Source organism: Musca vetustissima, unplaced genomic scaffold, assembly GCF_032173495.1.
Source record: "Musca vetustissima isolate MV318-11 ecotype Yass unplaced genomic scaffold, APGP_CSIRO_Mvet_v1 utg11745, whole genome shotgun sequence".
In the NCBI taxonomy this organism is placed as follows: Eukaryota; Metazoa; Arthropoda; class Insecta; order Diptera; family Muscidae; genus Musca; species Musca vetustissima.
Window position 1 is genome coordinate 84,861 of NW_026877187.1, and position 24,956 is coordinate 109,816.

The 24,956-nt window shown below is 34.3% G+C and overlaps 1 protein-coding gene across 1 annotated transcript in view; it reads left to right on the top strand.

Annotated features, from left to right (window-relative positions):
* The window catches only part of LOC133321785 (lachesin), a 132,086-nt gene that overhangs the window by 18,809 nt on the left and 88,321 nt on the right, over positions 1 to 24,956 (top strand). The window contains exon 2 of the mRNA XM_061530858.1: positions 20,134 to 20,334. Coding sequence (XP_061386842.1) covers positions 20,134 to 20,334 — 201 coding nt within the window. The remainder of the gene's footprint in view (positions 1 to 20,133; positions 20,335 to 24,956) is intronic.

Genomic DNA, 24,956 nt, shown 5'->3' on the forward strand with positions numbered 1-24,956 from the left:
AACCAAACATGTCTAGTTATCCCTATCTTCCTGACTTCATTTATTATTCCAAAATGGACTACACTTATATATTTCATTGGCCTGTCATTTTTAATGAAACTACTTAGACCAGAAATGAATGATGTGTGTGAAATTAATTTGCAAACACACAAACACACATAAATTTCTGCATGCATATTGAACTTCCTTTTCAAGGATATCCTAGGATATTTTTCAATATGAAAAGGAAGAGATTTTCGACCATGTTTGATAGGACAATGAATTGTGTTGGTCATGCAGCCATCGGGGCCATACTAACACATTTCTCTGTTGCAAAGTAATATAAATATACACATATTTATATATACAGGCAAATGTTTGCTGGGGAGAATTTTATTGCATTTCCTAAAGGCCAATAACATACATACATACATCTAGCTACCCACAAATATGTTAGTTTTCTTCAGATAAATTACTTTGTGGTTTAGGCCCTAGACAAACACATATAAACAATGGTGCAGCCCTCGCACTGGACACAGAGTTTCACATTTAAAATTTGAAAACAATTTCATGTAGTTGTGTGTGTGTGTGCATGTTCACATGACTTTTTAGACATATGTACATATAATATTGCATATTGTAACATGTTGAGAGTTAGTAAAAGAATGTTGCACACAAAGAAAAAAACAAACCCAGTTAACCAAACTGAGGGTTATACTCATTAAAACCACAACATGCAACATAAACTCAACTCAACTCAGCTCAAGTCATGACAATGAAATAGGGACTCAACTGCGGGAATGTTGAACAAAGAATTTTACGAAGGAGTCGAATAAATTGTTGTGTTATTGTGTTGGGGTTTTTTCTTTAAAGGCAGACGTTTTTTACATTATTATTTAATTTGTGAAAATTAGAATTTAATTCAATGCATTCAGAAATATTATTGTTTATAATTGCAGAGTACATAAAAATCAGTGACAAAAAATCATTATGTCGATCAGTATATTTTTTGGAACCCTATTCAACTTTTGTTTAATGGCAGGTTTATATTACAGTTATATGGATTGGAAATTGAACATAGAAGCAAAAACTCAAATTCTTAAATTAAGCGGAATTTTTTTTATATAGCAAATTAACTGGAAACGCATTTTTCACACTTCAAGACCAAGGAGATAAAATTTCAAGGCTATAGAAACCTTTCAAATGTGCCGGAAGTTATGTAGAAACATGGAGCTATATTGAATATTTTCTTTGTGGACAGTATTCAACACATAGAAAGACGAAAAGCCAAACATTTCTGCTAGTACTTCTGAAATAGTGAAAATTGAGCGGTAACATTTTATGGGGGCATTCGAATAAGTAGACTGCATTTTTAATACTAAACATCCAGGAGAGTCGCAATACACGCGAACAATTTCCAAGGCTAGCAATTTTGTCCAACAAAAATGTGTACCCTAGTACACACCACAAAGTATTTAAGTCGTTTTCGTTATTTTCAAAATCTCATGATCCCTATAATAACAACAAGTGAAAAAGCGTTAAGTTCGGTCGGGCCGAACACTGGATACACTTCACCATAGGTATATTGGCAGATACTTGAAATGGAAATATAGGGAAAATACCAAAAATAACCTATAATTCTACAAACGGATTTATGTAAACCATCATGTACACCAAATAAAAATTTCAGCAATTTGTAATGGGGATAGTTTTTTTTTAAATCTGAAACCCCCAAAGCGTAAACTTATACTAATAATACTTATCATTATATGGAGGAGATTCCTGAATACACCTGCCGATTTACATGAAATCCAACTTTCAGAAAATTTTATGGATATTTTTCCTAAAAAACCCCAAAAAGTGGATCGATATTGACGACGCATGGTATTATGTAACATCTCCAAAATGCTCTCACCGAAAAAATTGAACTTGAAAAAAGAACTCGAAGTACTAAATTACAGTCAATTCGGTCGAAAAATACGATCAGAACCTCCAAAATATCGAAAATTGGGGGGTACCGTTAATTCTATATTTATAATTTTTAATGGAGTAATTTGGTATCCAAAAGAACCCAATGTACAAAATTTCAGTGAATTCAGTTATAAAACGCGCCCACGAACGCCAAAATACCGAAAATTGGGGGTACCCTTATATGGGGGCTATCCGAAAATATGGACCCATATTTATAATTTTTAGTGGAGAAATTTGCGACCCAATAAGAACTCAAAGTATCAAATTTCTGCGAAATCAGTTGAAAAACGCGCTCAAGAACCTCAAATAAATGTGTCGAATTTTGGGTCTAAGCGGTTCAGATTTAGATATAGCTCCAATATATATGTTCTATCCGATTTCACATCTAAGTAACTCAAAACCCACAAAATACATCGAATGATCGTAAAATTTAGTTTGCATGTTTTTTATAGACTAAAAACAACTTAGAAAAATTTGTTTCAGATCGGGCCAGATTTAGATATAACATCTATATATACATGTTCCGTCCGATTTCACGTTTAAACCACGACAGAATTACACTATACACCCGATCATAACGAAAATCAGAAATGTCTCAGCCAAATTTGATTCAAATCGGATCTGATTTAGATATAGCTCTCATATATAGTTTCTATCCGCTTTCAACTTAAATCACTCGTTTGCATTATATCAAATTTTGAAAAGTTATATTCTAGAAGGAAAGCTAGAGCTTCATCCGCAGAAAGTGGAAGAGGCTTTTGGGGTTCTCAGTTGAAAAATCAGTAGCTTATTTTCTTTTACCAAATTCAAAGTTTTTATTAGGTGCAGTTTTTTTATTTCTGAACAATTCTTAAGTAAAAAAAATTAAATCCGAATATAGCCATTCATGATTTTTGTCTTTGAAAACATTCATGTTTCTGTGACATTTTTTACCAACTTTGCGCTAATTTTCAGCAAAATAAATGAACTGATGAAAGTTGACTAAGCACCACAGAAATATAAGCATATTTATAGAATAAATTATATTGAGCGACTTGCGCGGCCAGATGTGTAACGGTACTTCATATTTAGTACTAATAAATATCACGTCTCTCTATTTTGGAATGTTCTAAATACAACCAGTAAGGGAAGTAGTAAAGTCGGACGGGGCCGACTATATGATACCCTTCACCACTTTGGGTATATTCAACAGATGAATCCAAACAGTCGTCGCTGTTTTAAAGGACCAGTGAAATGAAATTGGATCAATAAACACGTCATTCTGCAACCGATACTAATTTTTTCATTTCGTCAGATATAAAAGCTATATCTAACATAACACACACCATTCTAGACCTAATTCATTACTCTTTGTCAAATTTCGTGCAAATCGAAAGATATATAAGGACTTTGGTGCACCAAATATATTAAATTGGACGAAAATATATATGGGAGCTACATCTAAATCTGACCCGTTTTTCAGGAAACTTAACACACATCATTCTAGAAATAATTTATTACGCTCTGTCAAATTTCGTGCAAATCGAGAGATATATAGGGTTTTTTGAGGCGCCATTTACATTAAATCGGACAAAAATATATATGGGAGCTATATCTAAATCTCATCCGATTTTTCCCAATTTCAATAGCGTTCGTCCTTGGGCAAAATAAGTGACCTATGCCAAATTTCATCCAAATCGGATAATAAATGCGACCTGTACATTATTCACAAAAATACATGGACGGACATGCGTACTCGACTTACTGGAACCTCATGGAAAATTTCAAAGCGATCAGCCCTATATTAATTCCCAGATCCGACTTAAAGGTCAACCATTCATCTTAGATGTTATATCAACTTATCGGGTCTATGTCCTTCAAGGGTAAATATATACGCTAAAGAATAAAAATTTGGTAATTTTTCACACATAACCCGCTAAATATTGACCAATCTCTCCATGTAAGGTAAATGGTGCACCAAACTCCCTATATTTCTTTCGATTTGCACGAAATTTATCACAGCTTATTGAAATAAGTCTGGAATAATGTGTGTCAAGTTTTGTGAAAATTGGTTCAGATTTAGATATAGCTCCCATATATATATTTTCGTCCCATTTAAGGTAAATGTTGCGCCAAAGTACTGAATGACGTATGTGAAGTTTCGTAAAAGTCGGTTCAGATCTACATATAGCTCCCATATATATTTTCGTCCGATTTAATGTAAATGGGGCACTAAAGTCCCTATATATCTTTCGATTTGCACGAAATTTGGCACAGGTATTAAATTAAGTCTGGAGTGCTGTGTGTCAAATTTCGTGAAAATTTATGCAGATCACACATTTAATTTTTCCCGATTCCATTTCAAAGGTCCCCTAAATGTGATATGTCTGTTCTATCAACAGGATATTGTATAAATTAGCATAGGACCCAATGTGGTGAAGGGTATCATATAGTCGGCCCGCCCGACTTTTGAAGTTTCCTTACCATTTTTTTAATCCGGAAAAACGATTCACACTGTTTTGACATCATCTGACCAAGATATCGTTCTAACCGTAGACAGTTTCATCTACTTTTAACTACACACTGTAAACGTACAAATTTGTAACCTAACCACAGATATACTCTCTGCATGTGTACATAATAAATTTAGAATATAATTTGTCCTGTTTCCATTACAGTTATATTCGGTTATATATATACATGCAGTACATGTGGTACATCTGGAACATCATTGTTCCAGAAAATAACACATGTTTTTATCTTTAGAATACAACATATATTTTAGAGTTTATTGTCTTGGAAAAAAATTAAATAAAATTTCATATATGACCGGTCACATGTTCTGATTCCATCAAGAGGGTTAGTCGTAGTAGTGTTTTCTAAATAGCAACATCATTTATATTCAATGAATGTCCATTCATATTTGCATTGTGGCAATAAAAAGACTAACCACTCATTTGACCACAATTTGAATGCATGCATACATATCAAAGTTTTAGAAACTTTTAGAAGACATCAGGAAAAAAATTTGCAAAAACAAATATATGGAGAAAATATATAGGGTGTTTATTCATGAAATGCATTCATTTGAATATTATGTACAATAATAAAGGTCTTGTGGAAAATGAAAGTTAGTTAGACACACACGCACACATATCTAATATGACTATTTAGGTCAACGTTTTTTTTCACATCTCTTCTAAAAATCTACAATATGAACCTTAAGAAGAATAACTTAAGGTTCACAGAATTTGAAGAAACGTCCACGAACAATGATATCAGTTGCAGGCAGATGCATACACAACTAGGCTGTATTCAATTTAAATTATCACTGAAGTACCGAAAAAAAATTCCAGAAATCATATTCTTATTATTTCTTCGGAATAAGAACGCATATAAACCTGCTTATAATTTACATAACCCACTTCAACGTTTCACCATCAACGACGGGTATTGTGAACGAAATGCAAAAATAAGAATTAAAATAAAAATAGAATACGGATGGTGCAATTTGTATTGTGTGCTGGCTGCATTGCATGTAAAAATACATTTTTGTTCAAACCAACTACCACCAGCACCAGCAGCACCGCCATCATCACACAAAGAAAATGCAAACGAGTTCCTTGCCGAAGGGTGATAATGTCACCTGCATCCAACGCATATTCCGCATAATATCAATGCAGGAAGGTGCATTCATATGTCATGTATGAATGCTGTATGTAGGTGGGTGCGTGTGTGTGTGCGCTACTTTTACCCAGGATGTGACATACGATTTTATTTATATTTATTTTTTGTGTGTGTTGTTGTTTTTGTTGGGTAAAGAATTCCTGCATAAGAATTTTTGTTGATATGCGTTAGTGCATGCAGGATAAGAAAAAAAACTCGGCATTCATTTTTCTTGGAGGTAAAAGTGGTCCTTTCCCGAATGAACACCCACTTGAGTAGTTTGTTTTTTTTTCACTTTTTTGGTTGAATTTTATATGCAATTTCAAATTGTATGAGTCTCACATCAATTCTTGTCACTTTTAAATTCTATTTTAATATTGAAATAGATTTTTTTTTTGGGAATATAGATGTACCGTTTTGAGTTAGTGAATGATAACAAATTGAGAAAGTTTGACGATGTTCTCATTCTTTCGACATAAAATTGAACTAAATTTTAAATTTTTTATGAGTACAGGTTTCTACGATAATGAAATGTGGCTATAACAACTATTTTGCAAAGAGGGCTAAGTACAAAAAGCTCCTAATATCCGCCAATACGTTTAGAAAACTTACAAATTTACACATGGAGTTCCACAAAAGTACACATCTCATTTTTCATCCCATTTGATGAAATTTAATTGGCTCAAAACGCAAACATATTGAAATTGATGCGAATAGGTTCAGATTCCATATATAATTTATCCAATTGACATTAAATTTTGCATACCGTGTGCATCGAATATGTATAAAATAGAGCTCAATTTGCCAAGTTCAATATAAATGGAGCATCAAAGATCCTACATTTGTCCGAAGTTTTTCATAGCATTCAGAATAAAAAACATATCTTTAAGTTCGGTCGAACTTTTTAAACCATCCTCCAAGTGACGTGCATTCAAATTATATAAAAAGCTCCGGGCCTTTAAATCTGATCGCAAATTGTCTGCTAGTTGTTGTTGTTATTTTATATGGTTCTACTTCTAAATACAGATTAAAAAGTCTGGACTTGTACTGGTTTCGTCCATATTAAAGATGCGGTTAGGTGAGTAGGTTTGGCTAGGCAGTTAAAGAGGTGTTGTGCCGCAACTTTATCGCAAATAGCTGTGACAGGCTTGGGCGACGAACACGTAAACAGGCTAGCGATTGTGACATATGGAACCTAAGGGTCTCCTCAAGTAAATGGTCTATTGGAGTCATGGTAAAACACGCTGTTGCTATCCTCAGGACGGTATTCTGACACACTGGAGCCACATAGTTTCCCAAGAGCGTAGATTGTCAACAAGGTTTCTTTATCAGTTCCCCAAATACTAACCGCAAGTGACTTGATACCCTTGTTTTTGTTCCTGACTTTATCGCAAATAGCTGTGACAGGCTTGGGCGACGAACACGTAAACAGGCTAGCGATTGTGATGTATGGAACCTGGGGTCATATTCTATATCAGAATGAAAATCTATGTCGATTGAAGCTTCTCGATAGAGATCGCAATATTTGATATAGAGCTCTGAAATTTTCCACATACATTGCGAGTATTCTTAGGGCGTTTGTTATTGCAAATAGGATACATTAGTCCACGGTTTGGTGTAGGACCCATATAACGGTACTACCCAATACTCGGGTTTTTGGGGATTATTGACAGGTTTTCAACAGAATTGGCTGTAATTTGTTATTTTGGGTTCGCATTGAATAACACATATCCGTACTAAAAATAGTATTGACCCAAGTTTTGGACAGGTTTTCCATCAGAATTGGCTGTAATTTGGTATTTTGGATTCTCATTTTAATATTGATCCACGTTTAGGGGTAGCCCCCATAATATGGTACCCCCCAAATAAGGGGATTTTGGACACGTTTTTCAATCAAATTTACAGTAATTTTGTGTTTGGGATTCTCTTAAAAGTACAACCACGTTTCCGTACTAAAAACTATAAATATTGACCCACGTTGGTATTTTGGGAATTTTGCACACGTTTTTCAATCAATTTGGTTGTAATTTGGTATTTTATTCCCATTAACTGTCAAATTTTTTCTATCTAAAATATAAATATTGATCTCCATTTTATTATAGACCCTTATAACATTAGCCCTACTATTAGATATATTGAGAATTTCAGTCATCTTTTTCACAAGTATTTTTCGGCATGTTCAAAATAATATTTTAACACGAGTGTTCTCATCGGAGCCCACATTGATTTTAAATATTTTGATTGCCATCTTCAGGGTATAACTAGTTCAGAAGGGGGAACGTAACATCGTTTCTACTTATTTTATTTATTTTTTTTTCAGAATAATGACCTATACCGAAAATTATTATTATCATTACATGTAATGTCAAATTACAGGTACATGGGTTATGTAAGAATATGAGCCCATGCAGCATTTTTGCAATGGGGAAACTGAAACGTTTCTAGGGGACTATGCCACAATTGTGGTTGATATTGAATCAGGAATATAAACTTACCGCAACTTCAGTTGAAAAAGCAGTATATTTAAGATAAATCCTAAAGTAGTAAAGTGGACCTTAAACATATCATTCTGATACTTCAGATATAGAAGCTATATCTAAATCTGAACCGATTTCAGAAAACCACTTTCCAGGGTATATTCAACAGATAAATCCTAACAGGACCAGTAAAAAGAAATTGGATCCTTAAACATATCATTCTGCAACCGATACTAAAATTTTTATTTGGTCAGATATAGAAGCTATATCTAAATCTGAACCGATTTCAGAAAACTTAACACGCATCATTCTAGACCTAAGTCATTACGCTGTGCCAAATTTCGTGCAAATCGAGAGATATATAGGGGTTTATTCGGACGAAAGTACATATGGGTGCTATATCTAAATCAGAACCGATTTTCATGAAACTTAACACACAGCATTCTAGACCTAATTCATTACGCTAATTTCGTGCAAATCGAGAGATATATAGGGGTTTTTTTGCACCATTTACATTAAATCGGACGAAAATATATATGGGAGCTATATCTAAAGCTGAACCAATTTTTCCTAATTTCAATAGGTATCGTCCTTGGGCCAAATAAGTGACCTATGCCCTTCCTAGGAGAAGTAGCAAAGTATGTGCAATTTTTCAAAACTCTATCTTAAATATTGTGAATTAGCGACAGGTATAAAATAGCCACAGGAACATACATGGGTATATGCAGACGAAATAAGTATTTCAGCATAAAATGATATATACTTTCCTAACAAGTAACTAAAATAATTACATTTATTTAACGTCTTCATCGTCCCCCACTTTTCCCTACCGAGCTTTTTTATACGTACTTTGAATGTAAAATAAATACAAGAAGTTTAAATTACAATTTACATCATTACAGCAATTATTAAATACATTTGCATTATTAAATATTTCTATTACAAATTCCATACAATGTCCCCCTCAAGCCAAATAATTTCTTTGGAAAACCACACTTTTATTCTCAAGTGAAAGGTGGGTTATGAAGGGGTGGGGGTACGATGAAAAGTGTATTTAATTCAATATCTACCTTACAGTCTTCAGTCATGACACTACTATAAACATTTTAGTATTAACAGGAGAGGCAACACAAAAAAATGCGCTTATTTTTTTCGAATGCAACTGAATATAAAATAAATAGCAGGTAAATGAGAAAAAAAACTCACAAAACCACCATGGAATTGGTATGAATGTGTAAATTGCTTCTGGGAAGGAGAATATCACATTTCATATTTATTTTTTTTCGTTTTGCGTCAACGGCAATGCCGTCATCATCATCAATTACAAGAAAAATAATAAAAAACTGAACGTACAAACTAAGTGAATACGTCAAATGAAGCTGTTTACACACAAGATGGCTATGTAGATTCGTGTTTTTTTTTAATTCTCTCACCTCATTATTATCTATATTTCCTCCCCTCATTGAAGTATGAACATCATCAGTTTTTTGATGGGTTGGTTCGTTTATAAATGGGAATGATGGTGATGATGTTGTTGATTACTAAAATTAATTGGAAAATGTTTTTTGTCTTGTTTTCCTCCTGTTTAAAAGCTTTTTATTAATAAAATGTATTCTTTGTGCAATTGAAATAATTCAATTTAGCAATGATATATAATTGATTCGAAAAAAGAGAATTTTGGAGTTTACTAGGAAATAAATTACTAAAGAATTTTAATTGAGGGTGGTTTACTTTGAATGGGGTCTTTTCTAACCTCTGCTATGAAAGAAAAGCCAAAAGAAGTAAAAACATGGATAAGTTCGGCCAGATCGATTTTTTTGTACCCTCCACCATGTGGTGCACATTCTTCAAAGAGCCAGGACCTTTATGTGGAGGTACTGGCATAGTATGTTAGTAGATTTTTTTTATACTCTTTGAACTTTGCTATAGGAAAAATTATTCAGAGCCTCTGTAAATATTAAAAGGAGTAGAATTTTCTTTTCCAAAAACATAGCATGGGAAATTACATCCATTGTAATCTGGAGCGACATTTAAATCAGAACGGATCCCAATAAACCTTCCCACATTTCATTTTAGACTCAATTCAGTACTCTATGCCAAGTTTCGAAACAGTCGATTCATTCTCAGATATTTCGTGACCATTTTCATGAAATCGGAGCTACATCTAATCACTGCACCGATTTAAAAATCAGCCAAATGAAAAGAAATTTAGCATAGGTTGCAGATAGGCATGTGTATGGAGTGATGTTGGTCGGTTCACTTATAGAAAAAAGTACATATTTAAATATGTTCAATTTCATATTAGGATACATATGTAGAACTTACCCTAAGTGGTGTAGGATATCATATAGTTGGCTCCGTCCGACCTTACTACTTTGCTTACTGGTTTTTATACCCTTCACCACACTGTGGTACAGGGTATTATGTCTCTGTGCTTATGTTTGTAACAGGCAAAAGGAAACGATGGAACCATGGGTATATGGTTCCTTTTGAGAATATGCATAAAATCACTTTCTGAGTCGATTTATGCATGTCCATCCGTCCGTCTGTCCATGTTAAATTGTAAACAAAGTACAGATCGCATTTATGATCCGAAGTGGATGAAATTTAGCACAGCTCATTCATTTGGCCTGAGGAGGAACCCTATTGAAATTGGGAAAAATTGGGTCAGATTTAGATATAGCTCCCATATATATTTTCGTCCGATTTAAGGTAAATGGTGCACCAAATTCCCTAAATATCTTTCGATTTGCACGAAATTTGGCACAGCGTACTGAATTAGATCTAGAATAATGTGTGTTAAATTTCGTGAAAATTGGTTCAGATTTAGATATAGCTCCCATATATATTTCGTCCGATTTTAGGTAAATGATGCACCAAAGCCCCTATGTATCCCTCAATTTGCACGAAATTTGGCACAGAGTACTGAATTAAGTCTAGAAAGATGTGTGTTAAATTTGGAGGAAATCGGTTCAGATTTAGATATAGCTCCCATATATATTTCGTCCGATTTTATGTAAATGGTGCACCAAAGTCCCTAGATATGCTTTAATTTGCACGAAATTTGGATTTACAAGCAAATGAAGAACTCAACATACTGAAATAAGTGTAATCTAACATTTGTCAAGTTTCGATGAAATCGGTTTAGGTTTCGATATTTTGCTTTAAATTTATTTACATAATTTTGTCCCATTGTAAGAAACAACTCTATACCTGACCAAAATTTAGTATAGGTTGCAGAATGACATGTTTAATTTCATGTTAATGGTCCTTCAAAAATGCGAGGTCTGTTTGGATTCCATCTGTTGAATATACTCAAAGTGGTGAAGCGTATCATATAGTCGGCCCCGTCCTACTTTAGTGCTTTCCTTACTGGTTTATTTTGGATTATGGTGTGGTAGCAAATCTTCCTAATGAAAATTATCAATATGGGTCCAGCTATTAGGGAATCCCCTAAATAACGCTACACCGCAATGATCGGTATTTTGGGAAGCTGTAGCACGTGCTTCAACTAATGTGGGAGCTATTTAATACTTTGCATTCTCACTGAATATAAAATGTCCCTAACAAAAAATTATCAAAATTGGCCTATGTTTCCGTGTTGCCACCATATAATTGTAACCCACGATCGACTTAAGAAATTTTGAGTGCACATCAGGCCGAACTTTAAATCCTTTTTACTTGTTAATAATTAATACAAGTACATATTTAATACCAACGATTCTTCAGACAAAAAAAACACATTTTGAAAATATCTAAATAAGGTAGAGTTATAAAAAAGGATATATTTTGTAGAGTAATAAAATTAATTAGGATACTAATATATTTTACTGTAACGTATTATGTTTAAAATTGCTGACTGTTACGGGCTACATTACAAATTTAGCGGTCTTCTGATCTTTTATATCAAGGAATAATTTTAAAAATTCCATTCCCTACATTTCCTTCTTAATTTTCACCGAACTCCAACTAATAGCTATGCATTGTCTTTTGGATTGATATTGTCGTAAACTATAAAGTTTAAATTACAAACATAATGTACGTGTTCACAAATTATTTCTTATTCTGATTATTGACTATGTGAATTCATTAGCTGCTCAAACTTCAACAGCAAAACTAAATATCCAACTAACCAACTAAAAAACTCCATCCCCTTCATTTATAAGAAAATATTTTACATGTTGTCATTAGTAATTCGCGTTCCACAAGTTATTTCTCATCTCCATTTCTGTGTTATTATCCAAAACTCTTAGGATGGCATGAATGGAGAACATTCATTTGGGGTTTTTTTTCTAAAAATGACGACTCAAAGTCACCGCACAATCATTACCATCGGAGTTCTCATTAAATCAGTTATAATCTAAATTCAAGTACTCTTCATTAGCATTTATATGAATATGTGTTAACACATTCACACACAAACACACTCGAACACAATTGAAGCTCATCATTGATTGGCGACGAAACATAATAATTTAACATAACACACACAACCGCAATTCTAAGTGTCAACAGCAGCGCTAAAACTTCTATAAGAGTAATGGCAGCTGCAGAGAGCGAGAGCTTTTATATTACAACAACAATTATATCACAATAAACACCACGCATACGTTAGCTTAACATTTCTATGGGAAAAGAAGTGGGTGGTGGAATTGGAAAATTTTGAGGCCATTCGTGTGGGGCCTTATTCAGGATTAAATAAATTATTATTATGAGAAAAATGATAATTATAACAATTTGGCATGTGACGAATTTGTTCGGGATTTATGATGTCCTTTAAAATACACTTATTCTTGATTTTTAATTTCGACAATTATTTAAGTGATTATTTATACTCTTTCGAGTCGAGCTTGATGATCTAAGTTTTGCAATGAAAAGGAAAGCCAGGAGAAGAACCTACGTACGTATAAATAACCACTTAAAATTATTTTCAAATGATCACTGCCCTTACAAGGCAAAATTCAAATAACAAAAATTAATTTCGACAATTTTTAATATTATTTAGCCCTATAGGCCCTTAACAATGTATGTGCAGGAATTTATTTTAAGTCGATTTAAAATATTGTTCGTACTTCGTGTCGAATTATACAGAAACAGATTGGTTTATGTTAGCTCATCCCTTGATCCAAAAACTTTTAACTTGATTTGAGTTCCTTAAATCCTTTTAGAGGCCCCACAATTATTGAGGCTTCTTTTTTAACCATTCGCTCCCTCATTTCCCTTTTTGCAATTTAACAAATACACACATTCGTGCATAAATTCATTATCCATTCGTTTGTAGTACAAATGTACACGTACAAAAAGCATATTTGTAATGAACACGCAATAACATGTAATACGAGAGATGGGATTTTTCATCTACAAATACAACCGCGACGACTATTATTGACAAGGAAAACAGGAATATAGTCTTAAAGCCAACATGCAAAATTAATTCATAATATACCAAAAGCGGTTTAGACTAATGGCGCATATATTTATGCATGCCATTTACCAATTTGGGAAAATACCAACAAGTAAATCGTATGTCATTTCCAAGGACCACGACATCTGACGAAATTAAATATGCGGTTTTTCTAAATTGGACAAAATTTGGAAGCTTGATTCGTCATTTACATAATATCGGAGGAAAATATTAACCCTTTCAGTGTCAAAACTTTTTTTCTTGGAAGAAATCGAGCGAAAATTTATAAGGAAGGTATATCTAAATCTGAACCGATGTCCACAAAACTTAGCACACATCATCATAGACTCAATTCAGTACGCTATGCCAATATTCATGCAAATCGAAAGATATATTGGGACTTTGGAGCACCATTTCGATTAAATAGAACGAAACTATATATGGGAGCTATATTTAAATCTTAACCGATTTTCACGAAGTTTAGCAAGACTCTATTCAGTACACTATGCGAAATTTCGTGCAAATTTGTGCACCATTTACATATGGGAGCTATATCTAAAATTGAACCGATTTCACGAAACTTGGCACACATCATTCCTGACTTAATTCAGTACACTATACCAAATTTCGTGTAAATCAAAATATATATTGGGACTTTGGTGCACATGTACCATCGGACGAAAATATATATGGGAGCAATATTTAAATCTGAACCAATTTTTCCCATTTTCAGTAAGATTCGTCCTTGGGCAAAACAAATGAGGTGTGCCAAATTTCATGCATGTCGGATTATAAATGCGATCTGTACTTTGTTTACAATTTCACATGCACAGACGGACAGAAGGTCGGACATGTATAAATCGACTCAGAAAGTGATTCTATGTATATTCTCAAAAGGAACCATGGGTCTATCTCGATTGCTTTTGCCTGTAACAAACATATGAACAAAGCCATAATACCATGTAGCTCAGTTTATTATGTGAAGGGTATAACAAGTAAAAAAGTGTCAGTCGCTGTTGCCGACAAATATATACCCTCACTCCCTGGTTTGCGGAGGAGGTCTTCGGAGTTATACACTTTTATTCGTTTATTTAAGGTATATGTTTAATTGAAGATTTTTTGAATTTTATCTTGATAAAAAATGTAATGTTGACCCATTTTGTAGGTTGTACCAGAGGAGAGGGAAGACGTGTTCACCTTCGGACTTGATCTAGGATTGGTAAAGATAAAAGGTTGTGCAAAATTTGGTTCAAATCGGGCATTCCATTCACCTAATATTGGATTCATAAATATTGAAAATGTTTATCATTTGTTTGGGAGGTACCAAAAGGATTGGAACAATGGGTCCCATCTTCAAACTTGATCTAGGATTGGTAATGGTAATAGGTTGTGCAAAGTTAGATTCAAATCGGTCATACCATTCGCCTTATATTGGATTTGTAAATATTAAAATTGTTGACCATTTGTGGGGGAGGTACCAGAAGGATTGGACCAATGGGTCCCATCTTCCTACTTGATCTAGGTAAGGTAAAGATAATAGATTGTACAAAGTTTGGTTAAAATCGGATAGTCCGTTAGGATGTTATTGTAAAATTAATTTTAGCACAAATTTGACCATTTTGTGGGGAAGGTACCAGAAGAGTGGACCGATATTCCCCATCTTTGAACATATACTAAGTTTGGAAAAAAAATAAGATATGTAAAGTTTGGTTGAAAACGATTATTCCCTTCGAGAGTTATCGTGCGCACCAGCCAGACAGAGGGACGGACATTGGACGGAGGGTCATGTGTAAATCGACTCCAAATTTTCTGAAACGGATTTGGTTCAAAGTATAAAAATATGACTAAAATCTGCAAAATTCCGAAATAAATTTGCAAAAATTAATTGAAAGTTTCCAATATTTCCCCAGACCTAAATCAGAATTTACTCGCTTAAAAACAAATTTTGACCAGTATGGAAAGTAGTAAAGTCGGACGGTGCCGACTATATGATACCCTTCACCACTATGGGTATATTAAACAGGACTATTATCATGAAATTGTATGAAATAAAATATGTGATATTTATCTACATGTGAAACGACCTAGATCTATCCATAAACATGTCATTCGTTTGTTACAATGGAACAAAAATATGTAAATCGACTTCAAAGGTCATCCGTTGGGCTAGGTCTGAACTTCTAGAAAACCCAACTACGTTATTCTATGCTCAATTTTGTACGTTGTGCAAAATTTGATGTCAATCTAACAAATATGAGGAGTTTGATGCACAATTTACTTATATATGGATGCTATATCCAAATATGAACCGATTTCAACGAAACTCGTCACAGGTTAGGCTATACTGATTTCAGTACGTTTTGTTCTTTTCAGCCATATATTGGTTCCTTGGTGCGTCAATTACTTAAAATCAATCTATAATATAAGGGAGCTACATCTAAATCTCAACCGATTTTCACTAAACTTGGCACACATTATTCTGGATTATATTCAAAACACTATGAAACGTAAGAACTTGCTACATTATTTAGATTAAATCGGACGAATATATATATATATATATCTCAATCGATGTTCACGAAACTCAGCACACATCATTCCAGCATCAATTTAGTATGTTATGCCAAATTTCGTGCAAGTCGAAAGATATATGGGACTTTGGTGCACCATTTACATGAATTCGGACGAATCTATATATGGGAGCTATATCTAAATCTGGACTGATTTTCACAAAACATACCAGACATCATTCTAGGCTCAATTCAATACGTTATGCCAACGTTCGTGCAAATCGAAAGATATATAGGGGTTTTGGTGTACTATTTACATGAAATCGGACGAAACTATATATGGGAGCTATATCTAAATCTTCACCGATTTTCACGAAATTTGGCAGACATCACTCTAGGCCCAATTCAGTACGTTATACCAAATTTCGTGCAAATCGAAAGATACATAGGGACTTTGGTACACCATTTACAGTAAATCGGACGAAACTATATGTGGGAGCTATATCTAAATCTGGACCGATTTTCACGAAATTTGGCAGACATTACTCTAGGCCCAATTTAGTACGTTTCGTCCAAATCGAAAGATATATAGGGACTTTGGTACACCATTTTCATTAAATCCGATGAAAATATATATGGGAGCTATATCAAAATCTGAACCGATTTTCCCCAATTTCAATAGGGTTCGTCCTTGGGCCAAACAAATGAGCTGTGCCAAATTTCATCCAATTCGGATCATAAATGCGACCTGTACTTTGCTCACAAAAATACATGGACAGACAGACAGACGGACGGACGGACATGCTTAAATCGACTTAAAAAGTGATTCTACGCATATTCTCAAAAGGAACCATGGGTCTATCTCGTTTCCTTTTGCCTGTTACAAACATATGCCCAAAGACATAATACCCTGTACCACAGTGTGGTGAAGGGTATAAAAATCACACCCAATTATACATAATCCCTAATGTAAACCCACCGTTGAGTATACATTCAAACAAACATACATATGTATACATTTACAAATGGCAACTGTTGTAATGTGTACCCCACCAGTTGGTTTGTTAGTTCACAGACTGATTAAGTATGCCATATACATAAACGGATGTTTGATTGCGTTTTCATTTACATATTCCCGAGTACTACTTTCATCTATCTACACATATATATTTTTTTTGAATTCTGATTGAACGTTATTGATTTCATTCCATTTCCGGTACAAAAACTAGGTGGGGTGATGTTTGTTATTGCTATTTCTGTAATACTGTGAGGATGTGTATATGGGAGTATTATTTTAACCACTTGTTATTTTTTACATTTTTTTTGTTTGATAAATCCCTGAGTACTAGCAATCAGCAGCAGCTCCAGCAGCAGACACCCCATGACAGTAAATTTATTAAACACACAGAGCCTGACTGAACGATTTATACGGGTTTCGTTGATTCTTGGCAACGGGAATTGATGTAATAGCTATTACTACACATATCCCTACATACAAATACATGGGTATTTGTGTAAAATTTAAAAAAAAAAATCTACTCAGTAAGGTATGACTGATACAGCCGCCTCTAGATGAGAATTATTAAAATCGACTATGTCGATTGAAAATTGGTTGCCATGGAAGTAAGAAATTAATTTAATTTTGTCATGAATTCGAAATTATAAGGTTGAACATGTGTGTTATTTTCCTTGTTGTTTGAAATAAAAAATTACACACATATAGGTAGATGCTTGAAAAGTCATTAATTCAATTAGGGAAGACGATGTCAATAAGGGTTGATAACAATTTCTGGCGAATTTTATCAAGAAATATTGGTAACCATGTGTTCTCAATAATGGCGTATCTTACGGGGCATCTCTCACATACCATTACTCCTCTATTGTTCAGTATTATGGGGACTTTGAACAAGTTTTCAACCGAATTGACTGCAATTTGCTATTTTAGGTTCTCTCAAATCTAACCAATAAAAACTAACAGCATCGTGGTTGCTTAGAATTTATTGAAATGGCGAAATTTAGCTATATCGAACCTCAATTAGACATCTCATGTAATGATATCTCTAAATGTTTGGTAATTCCTACAAGATGTAATCACTAAAATAATCAGAACCAATAAGGAAAAAAGTCGTACGGGAAAGACTATATGATACTCTTCACCACTTTGGGTATGTTCAACAGATGAATCCTAACAGACGTCGATTTTTTGAAGGATCATTTACATTAAAATGGGCCCATATATATATATATATATATATATATAAGAAACTATATATCTGAACCGATCTTTAGGAAACGTAACACACATCCTTCTACGCCCAATTCAGTACGCTGTGCAAATTTCGTGCATATCGAAAGGAACCCTGTGTCTATCTTATATCCTTTTGCCTGTTACAAACATATGCACAAAGACATAATAACCTGTACCACAGTGTGGTGAAGGGTATAAAAATGAAAACTTTCATATTGAATCCCACCCCGCAATTAAATTCTGATGGCCTCATATAACTTTTACCTCTAAATTACAGTATTTTGAGGGATTTATGTTGTCAATATCGGTCCACATTTTTGTCAGTTTAAATATTCTAGCCCAAAATTTCGCTTCGATATGGCTGCAATTTGGTCTTCAAAAATCCTGGTGAATGTAAACATTCTCCCCAGAAAATTTTCAGTTTAGTTTCATGACATATTTTATACCCTTCACCACACTGTGGTACAGGGTATTATGTCTTTGTGCATATGTTTGTAACAGGCAAAAGGAAACGAGATAGACCCATAGTTCCTTTTGTGAATATGCATAAAATCACTTTCTGAGTCGATTATGCATGTCCGTCCCTCCATCTGTCCGTCTGTTGGTGTTAAATTGTATACAAAGTACAGGTCGCATTTATAATCCGATTTGGATGAAATTTGGCACAGCTCATTTTTTTGGCCCAAGGACGAACCCAATTGAAATTGGTTTCGATTTGCACGAAATATGGCATAACGTACTGAATCGAGCCTAGAGTGATGTCTACCAAGTTTCGAGAAAATCGGTCCAGATTTAGATATAGCTCCCATATATTGTTTCGTCCGATTTCATGTAAATGGTGCACCAAAGTCCCTATATATCCTTCGATTTGCACGAAATTTGGCATAACGTACTGAATCGGGCCTAGATTGATATCGGTCATTTTCGTGAAAATCGGTCAAGGTTTCGTGAAAATCGGTTGAGATTTAGATATAGCCCCCTTTTATTATAGATTGATTTTAAGTAATTGACGCACCAAGGAAGCAATAGGCTGGTAGGAACAAAACGTATTAAAATTAGTATAACCTAACCTGTGACAAGTTTCGTTGAAATCGCTTCATATTTGGATATAGCTTCCATATATATTTTCGCTCGATTTTAAGTAAATTGGGCATCAAACTCCTTATGTTAATCAGATTGACATCAAATTTTGCACAACGTACCTATTTATATTTGTTTGAAGCCGATTTACATACTTTTGTCCCATTGTAACAAACGAATGATATGTTTATGGATAGATCTATGTAGATTCACATTTAAGTAAATATCATCAGCTGTTTAATATACCTACAGTGGTGAAGGGTATCATATAGTCGGCCCCGTCCGACTTTACTACTTTCCTTACCGGTTTAAGCCTATGAAGGTGAAATTTTTAATGTACACACAATGAATGGAAGGTACATAACGACGTTTATTTCTTGTTTTATTATTTTTTTTTCTTTTAACACCTCTCAGTTACTACAATGAGATTGGTGAACTCTTTCAGTCCCCCAAAAGTTTTTCGTTAATACTATTAATTTGAGTAAGGTTTATAGTATGTTGGAAGTGCAAAATTGACACGCATCTGTCGTTTACTACGATGCCTCTTCATTTAAGTCGGTGACAACGATGAGAATGTGACCCTTATTGCACAGCACACCACCACTTTCCCCAACTGCATTTTATTACCTATTTACCTGTTACTTATAAATCCATTTAGTTTTCCCCCAATATTGATAGAACTTTTACTTTAAATGCCTTGTCGTTTTAATTGTCTTAACAATATACCGATATATATCACTTTTTATTCCCCCAAAAAACAACAACATAACGAAGCAACGCTCACATTTAAATTCTCCACTTTTTCCATTCTCTTTGCAGATCCCTATGTTGTCGCCTGGAAACGTGGCATTGCGATATTAACAGCTGGCTCTGTTAAAGTTACCCCAGATCCTCGAGTGCGTTTGGTGAATGGTTTTAATTTGCAAATACGTGATGCTGTGCCACAGGATGCGGGTGATTATATTTGTCAAATAGCAACAATGGAACCACGTGAAATTACTCACACTGTTGAAATATTGGGTAAGTGTGTACAGCAACCAAGGCATGGTATGGCATATCCAATTTGGCATTTTTATTGTACAATACATCCATCTACATACATAATACACATATAAATAAAATGCTAATAGTATGTCAAAAATATACATACATATGTATGTATGTTGTGTGGAAATACATCTCTATGTGCTATTGTGATATTACCTAGCTAATGTCCATTTCCAAAGATATAGCCACACCTGTGTTTGAGGCAATTGTTTAGTAGGTCATTAATGAAATACGGAAATAAAATGTCATGCATGCTCATTTGTGATGGGATGTTAATACTATATGTATCCGGCATAATGACAGATAGTGAAATTAATTGGATTTTTTATTAGAATTATACTAAACTATGTTTCATGTTTAGGGGAGGAAATTTTTTGTCTTAATGAGGCAAATACACTTTTATTAAAATGAAACCAAAAAGTGAAAACGATGATAAGTTCGGCCAGGCCAAAATTTTTATACTCACCACCATGAAGATGACAATCAAAATATCTGCAACTCATGTTATGGCAGGACCTTAAACATATTTTCAAAATATCAAATAACGTTATATGTGGCTAAAATAAAGTGAAGATCAATATGTTATTTTTTAGTAGTAAGATTTGACAGCCAAAGAGAGTACAAAATACCAAATTACGGTCATTTCGGTTGAACACCCTATCCAAAATTCTCAAAATACGATGTTGAATTAGTGTGGGTCAATATTAATAATTTTTAATACGGTTATGTGTTATTCAATGAGAAAACAAAATACCAAATTACAGCCAATTCGCTTGGAAATCGTGTCCGAAATCCCCAGAATACCTAATGTGGGGTGTACCGTTATATGGGGGCTACCCTGAAACTTGGGTTTATATTTATAATTTTTTTGTAAGAATATGTGTTATTCATTCAGGATCCAAAATAACAAATCTCTATCGTGATTACAACGGACTGACAGACAGACATTTATACTAATCAAGAACGTATGTGTATACTTTGTGGAGTCTCCGGTGCATATTTTGAGGTGGTGCAAACGGAATGACAAATTTAATATACACTCCAGATTATGGCGGACATAGTACCCTTTTATACCCTTCACCATACTGTGGTGAAGTATTTGTGCATATGTTTGCAACAGGCAAAAGGAATCGAGATAGACCCATGCTTCATTTTGAGAATATGCATAGAATTACTTTCTCAGTTGATTTATGCATATTCGTCTGTCCATGTATTTTTGTGAACAAAGTACAAATTGTATTTATGAAATTTGGCACAGCTCACTTATTTAGCCTAAAGACAAACCCTATTGAAATTGGAGTTAATCGGTTCAGATTCCGATATATCTCCCATATATAGTTTCGTCCGATTTTATCTAAATGGTGCACCAAAACACCCAATATTTGTCCAATCCAAACAAATTTTTGCACAGCGTACTGACTTAATTCCAGTTTGATGTCCGTGAAGTTTTTTTTAATCGGTTTAGATTAAGGTATACCTCGTATATATAGTACCGTCCGATTTTATTTAAATGGGGCACCAAGAATTGTACGATTAATATAAATTTTTGCACCGCCCATTGAAATAGGTCCATATTGATGTATACGAAGTTTTGTGGACATCGATTCAGATTTAGATATAGCTCACATATATAGTTTCGTCCGATTTTTGGTAAATGATACACCAAACTACTAAGGTTTGTCCGATTGAGACAAAATCTTGCACAGCTTACTGAGTTAAGTCCAGTTTAATGTCTGTGGAGTTTTTTTCGAAATCGGTTCAGATTTAGATAACTCCAATATGTAGTTTCTTCCGATTTTAGATAAATGGTGCACCAAACTCCCAATATTTGTCCAATTGAGACAAAATATATAGTAGATATATCTCTCATACATATTTTCGCCTGATTGTTTCTAAATGGTGCATACACATGAGCCATAAATACGTCTGATTTCATCTAAATGGTGCAGACAGCGCACTGTGCTGCAGCATACCAAATGTTATATGACACGGTTGTTCAATTAGGTCCAGAATTACATTTAGCTCCACATACATTATTTTGCTCGTTTTCATACAAATTGTACAAAAAAGAATCCGATTGGCATGCAATCTTTCATAGATTTCAGAATTGTATGTTAATGGGGTTTTTAATTGGTTCAAATATCTATGTAGATCACATATTTAGTTTCGCCCGATTCCATTTCAATGGTCCTCTATAGATTATATGTATGTTATATCTGCAGGATATTGTATATAGTAGCATTTCTTTTATGTATCCAAAGTGGTGAAAGGTATCATATAGTCGGGCCCGTCCGACCTTTTAGCTTTCCTTAATGATTTTTAAATATGTAATTATTGAAATGAGTCAGGATTCGTCACCGATAGGTGTCTTGCTTTAATTGTAGATCGATTTACAACCTGATTTCATGTATATTCCTAAAGTAACTGCGGGGCTCCATTAATTGCACAAATACATAATACCCAGTACCACCAAATAAGGCTGTAAAAATAAGTTTCGTCTCTGCTTTAATAAAAACCAAAATTACTTAAATATTCTTATTACCCAATATTTGCTCCATAATAATATCGCAAATTAGCATAATTTGCTATTGTATATGTAAGTGTACACCATCCATGCCACATTGCGTATGGCTTATATTGATGACATATTTATGTCATTAAATGGTGTACTCTGTATAGCAATGACTTTTCCGCCTCAATTACATTATCAGGCTGGCCTGGCTGGCTGGCTGGATGTGGTGGTCATGGCCATGGCCATTGTATCGTTGTCGTAGTCATTATCGTCATCATGTTCTCTTCGTCATAGCATATTTGTAACTTTCTAACTTTTTGTTGTATTTTTGTGTGTGGGTACAAAACTTTTTCTTCTGCGGTTTAACGCAGGTGGTGTCCTGACACTGTTAGGAGAAAGTATCCAACTTTTTGTCGTTGTCGTCGTTTTCTTCGGCATCCGACCATAATGAATTTACTTTACTGTACTTGGGGGGTTTATATGACCAAATTGTTTGACCATCATTATTTTTGTCCATATTTTTATCGTTGTTTGTTGTTGTTACTCGTCATTCCTCTCTCCTCCCGGTAGCAGCAGCATCAGGAATTCATATATATTTCTATGAGTATCGAGAAGGCATACGTTAAGATTCTTTTGTAGTAACAAACGAAACAAAAAACAACTGCAACAAAAAAGTGAAATAACTAAACTTTTTCCTTTGTTTAACATTATTTTTACATCATCATCGGTATTGTCTGTCATTGGAATGTCGTTGTTTTTTGTTGATATTGTCGCCATCACCGTTGCTGGCGTTGTATTGGTGTCATCATCATCAACAAGAAAAACAACAACAGCAGCAACAGTAGAATCATCCACATGGACATCCCCATTGTCTCCATTAAATGCAGAAGAATGAATAACAATGGCGAAAAGGCATGATTATCAGCCATCAAGTCATTCTTTGTTGGTATATTGGTGAGGTGTTGCGGGGTAGGTTTGGAGGTACAATATTCTCTATATGAAGTTATTTTATGAAACTGTCATTGGTAGTAAAAGTAAAAGAATTCGGTATTGTGGAATGTGTGGTAATTTTAGTAGGTTCGGGTTTTTTTGCCATTAAAAAATCGTATTTTTTTGTTTCTAATTACAGGAACGAATATTTTCTGATCCCAGCGAATACAGGAAATGGAGGTGAAGCATTAGACATATTAAGGGATAGTATTTGCCAGGATAGTATTTTAGACAGTATTTACCTGTCTAAATTAAATTTTTAAAATGTTAAGTGGTTATTTATACTCTTTCGAGTCGAGCTTGATGATCTAAGTTTTGCAATGAAAAGGAAAGCCAGGAGAAGAACCTACGTACCCACCATTATGCGACGCGTTTCGCCGTTGGTTAAGCGGCTCATCAGGCATATTGGGCTATGTGGCTTTACAAATGTCGTACGTTGATAACGTGTATTTATTCCGCCCTGCTGCGAAACTTGCATATGCGAATTAAATTCAACTTTGTCAAAGTTCGACATTTGTCTTCATTCTAGGAACAGTCCTTTTCAAAGCAGATTTTTCTTGTAGCGATGGATAATTAATCCACACACCTACAATTGCTTCCTGGTATAAACATGTTTTTGCGCAACCGTTTTTGGATGTGTTGATGGCTCAGAACGTTAAGCGGTCTTGGCAACATTTGTGTTGCTCTGAGGACCTAGGTTCGAGCCCTAGCCGTGCTCGGCTGAACACAAATGTTGCCAACAAAAATGCGGTTTTTTTTTGGATACCAAATTTCTCAACTAAAAATTAAAAATATAGGTCCACTTTTTCTGGTAGCCCCCATATAATGGTACTTCCCAATTTTCAGTTTTTGGGGGGTTTTTACCGCATTTTTTCCACCGAATTGGCTGTAATTTAGTACTTTGAGTTCTTATTGCGTATCAAATCTCTTCACAAAAAATTATAAATATAGGTCCATTTTTTCGGGTAGCCCTCATATAAGGGTACCCAAATTTTCGGTATTTTGGGGTTCTTGAGACCGTTTTGCAACCGAATTCGCTGAAATTTGGTACTTTGAGTTCTTATTGCATAGAAAATCTCTCCACAAAAAATTA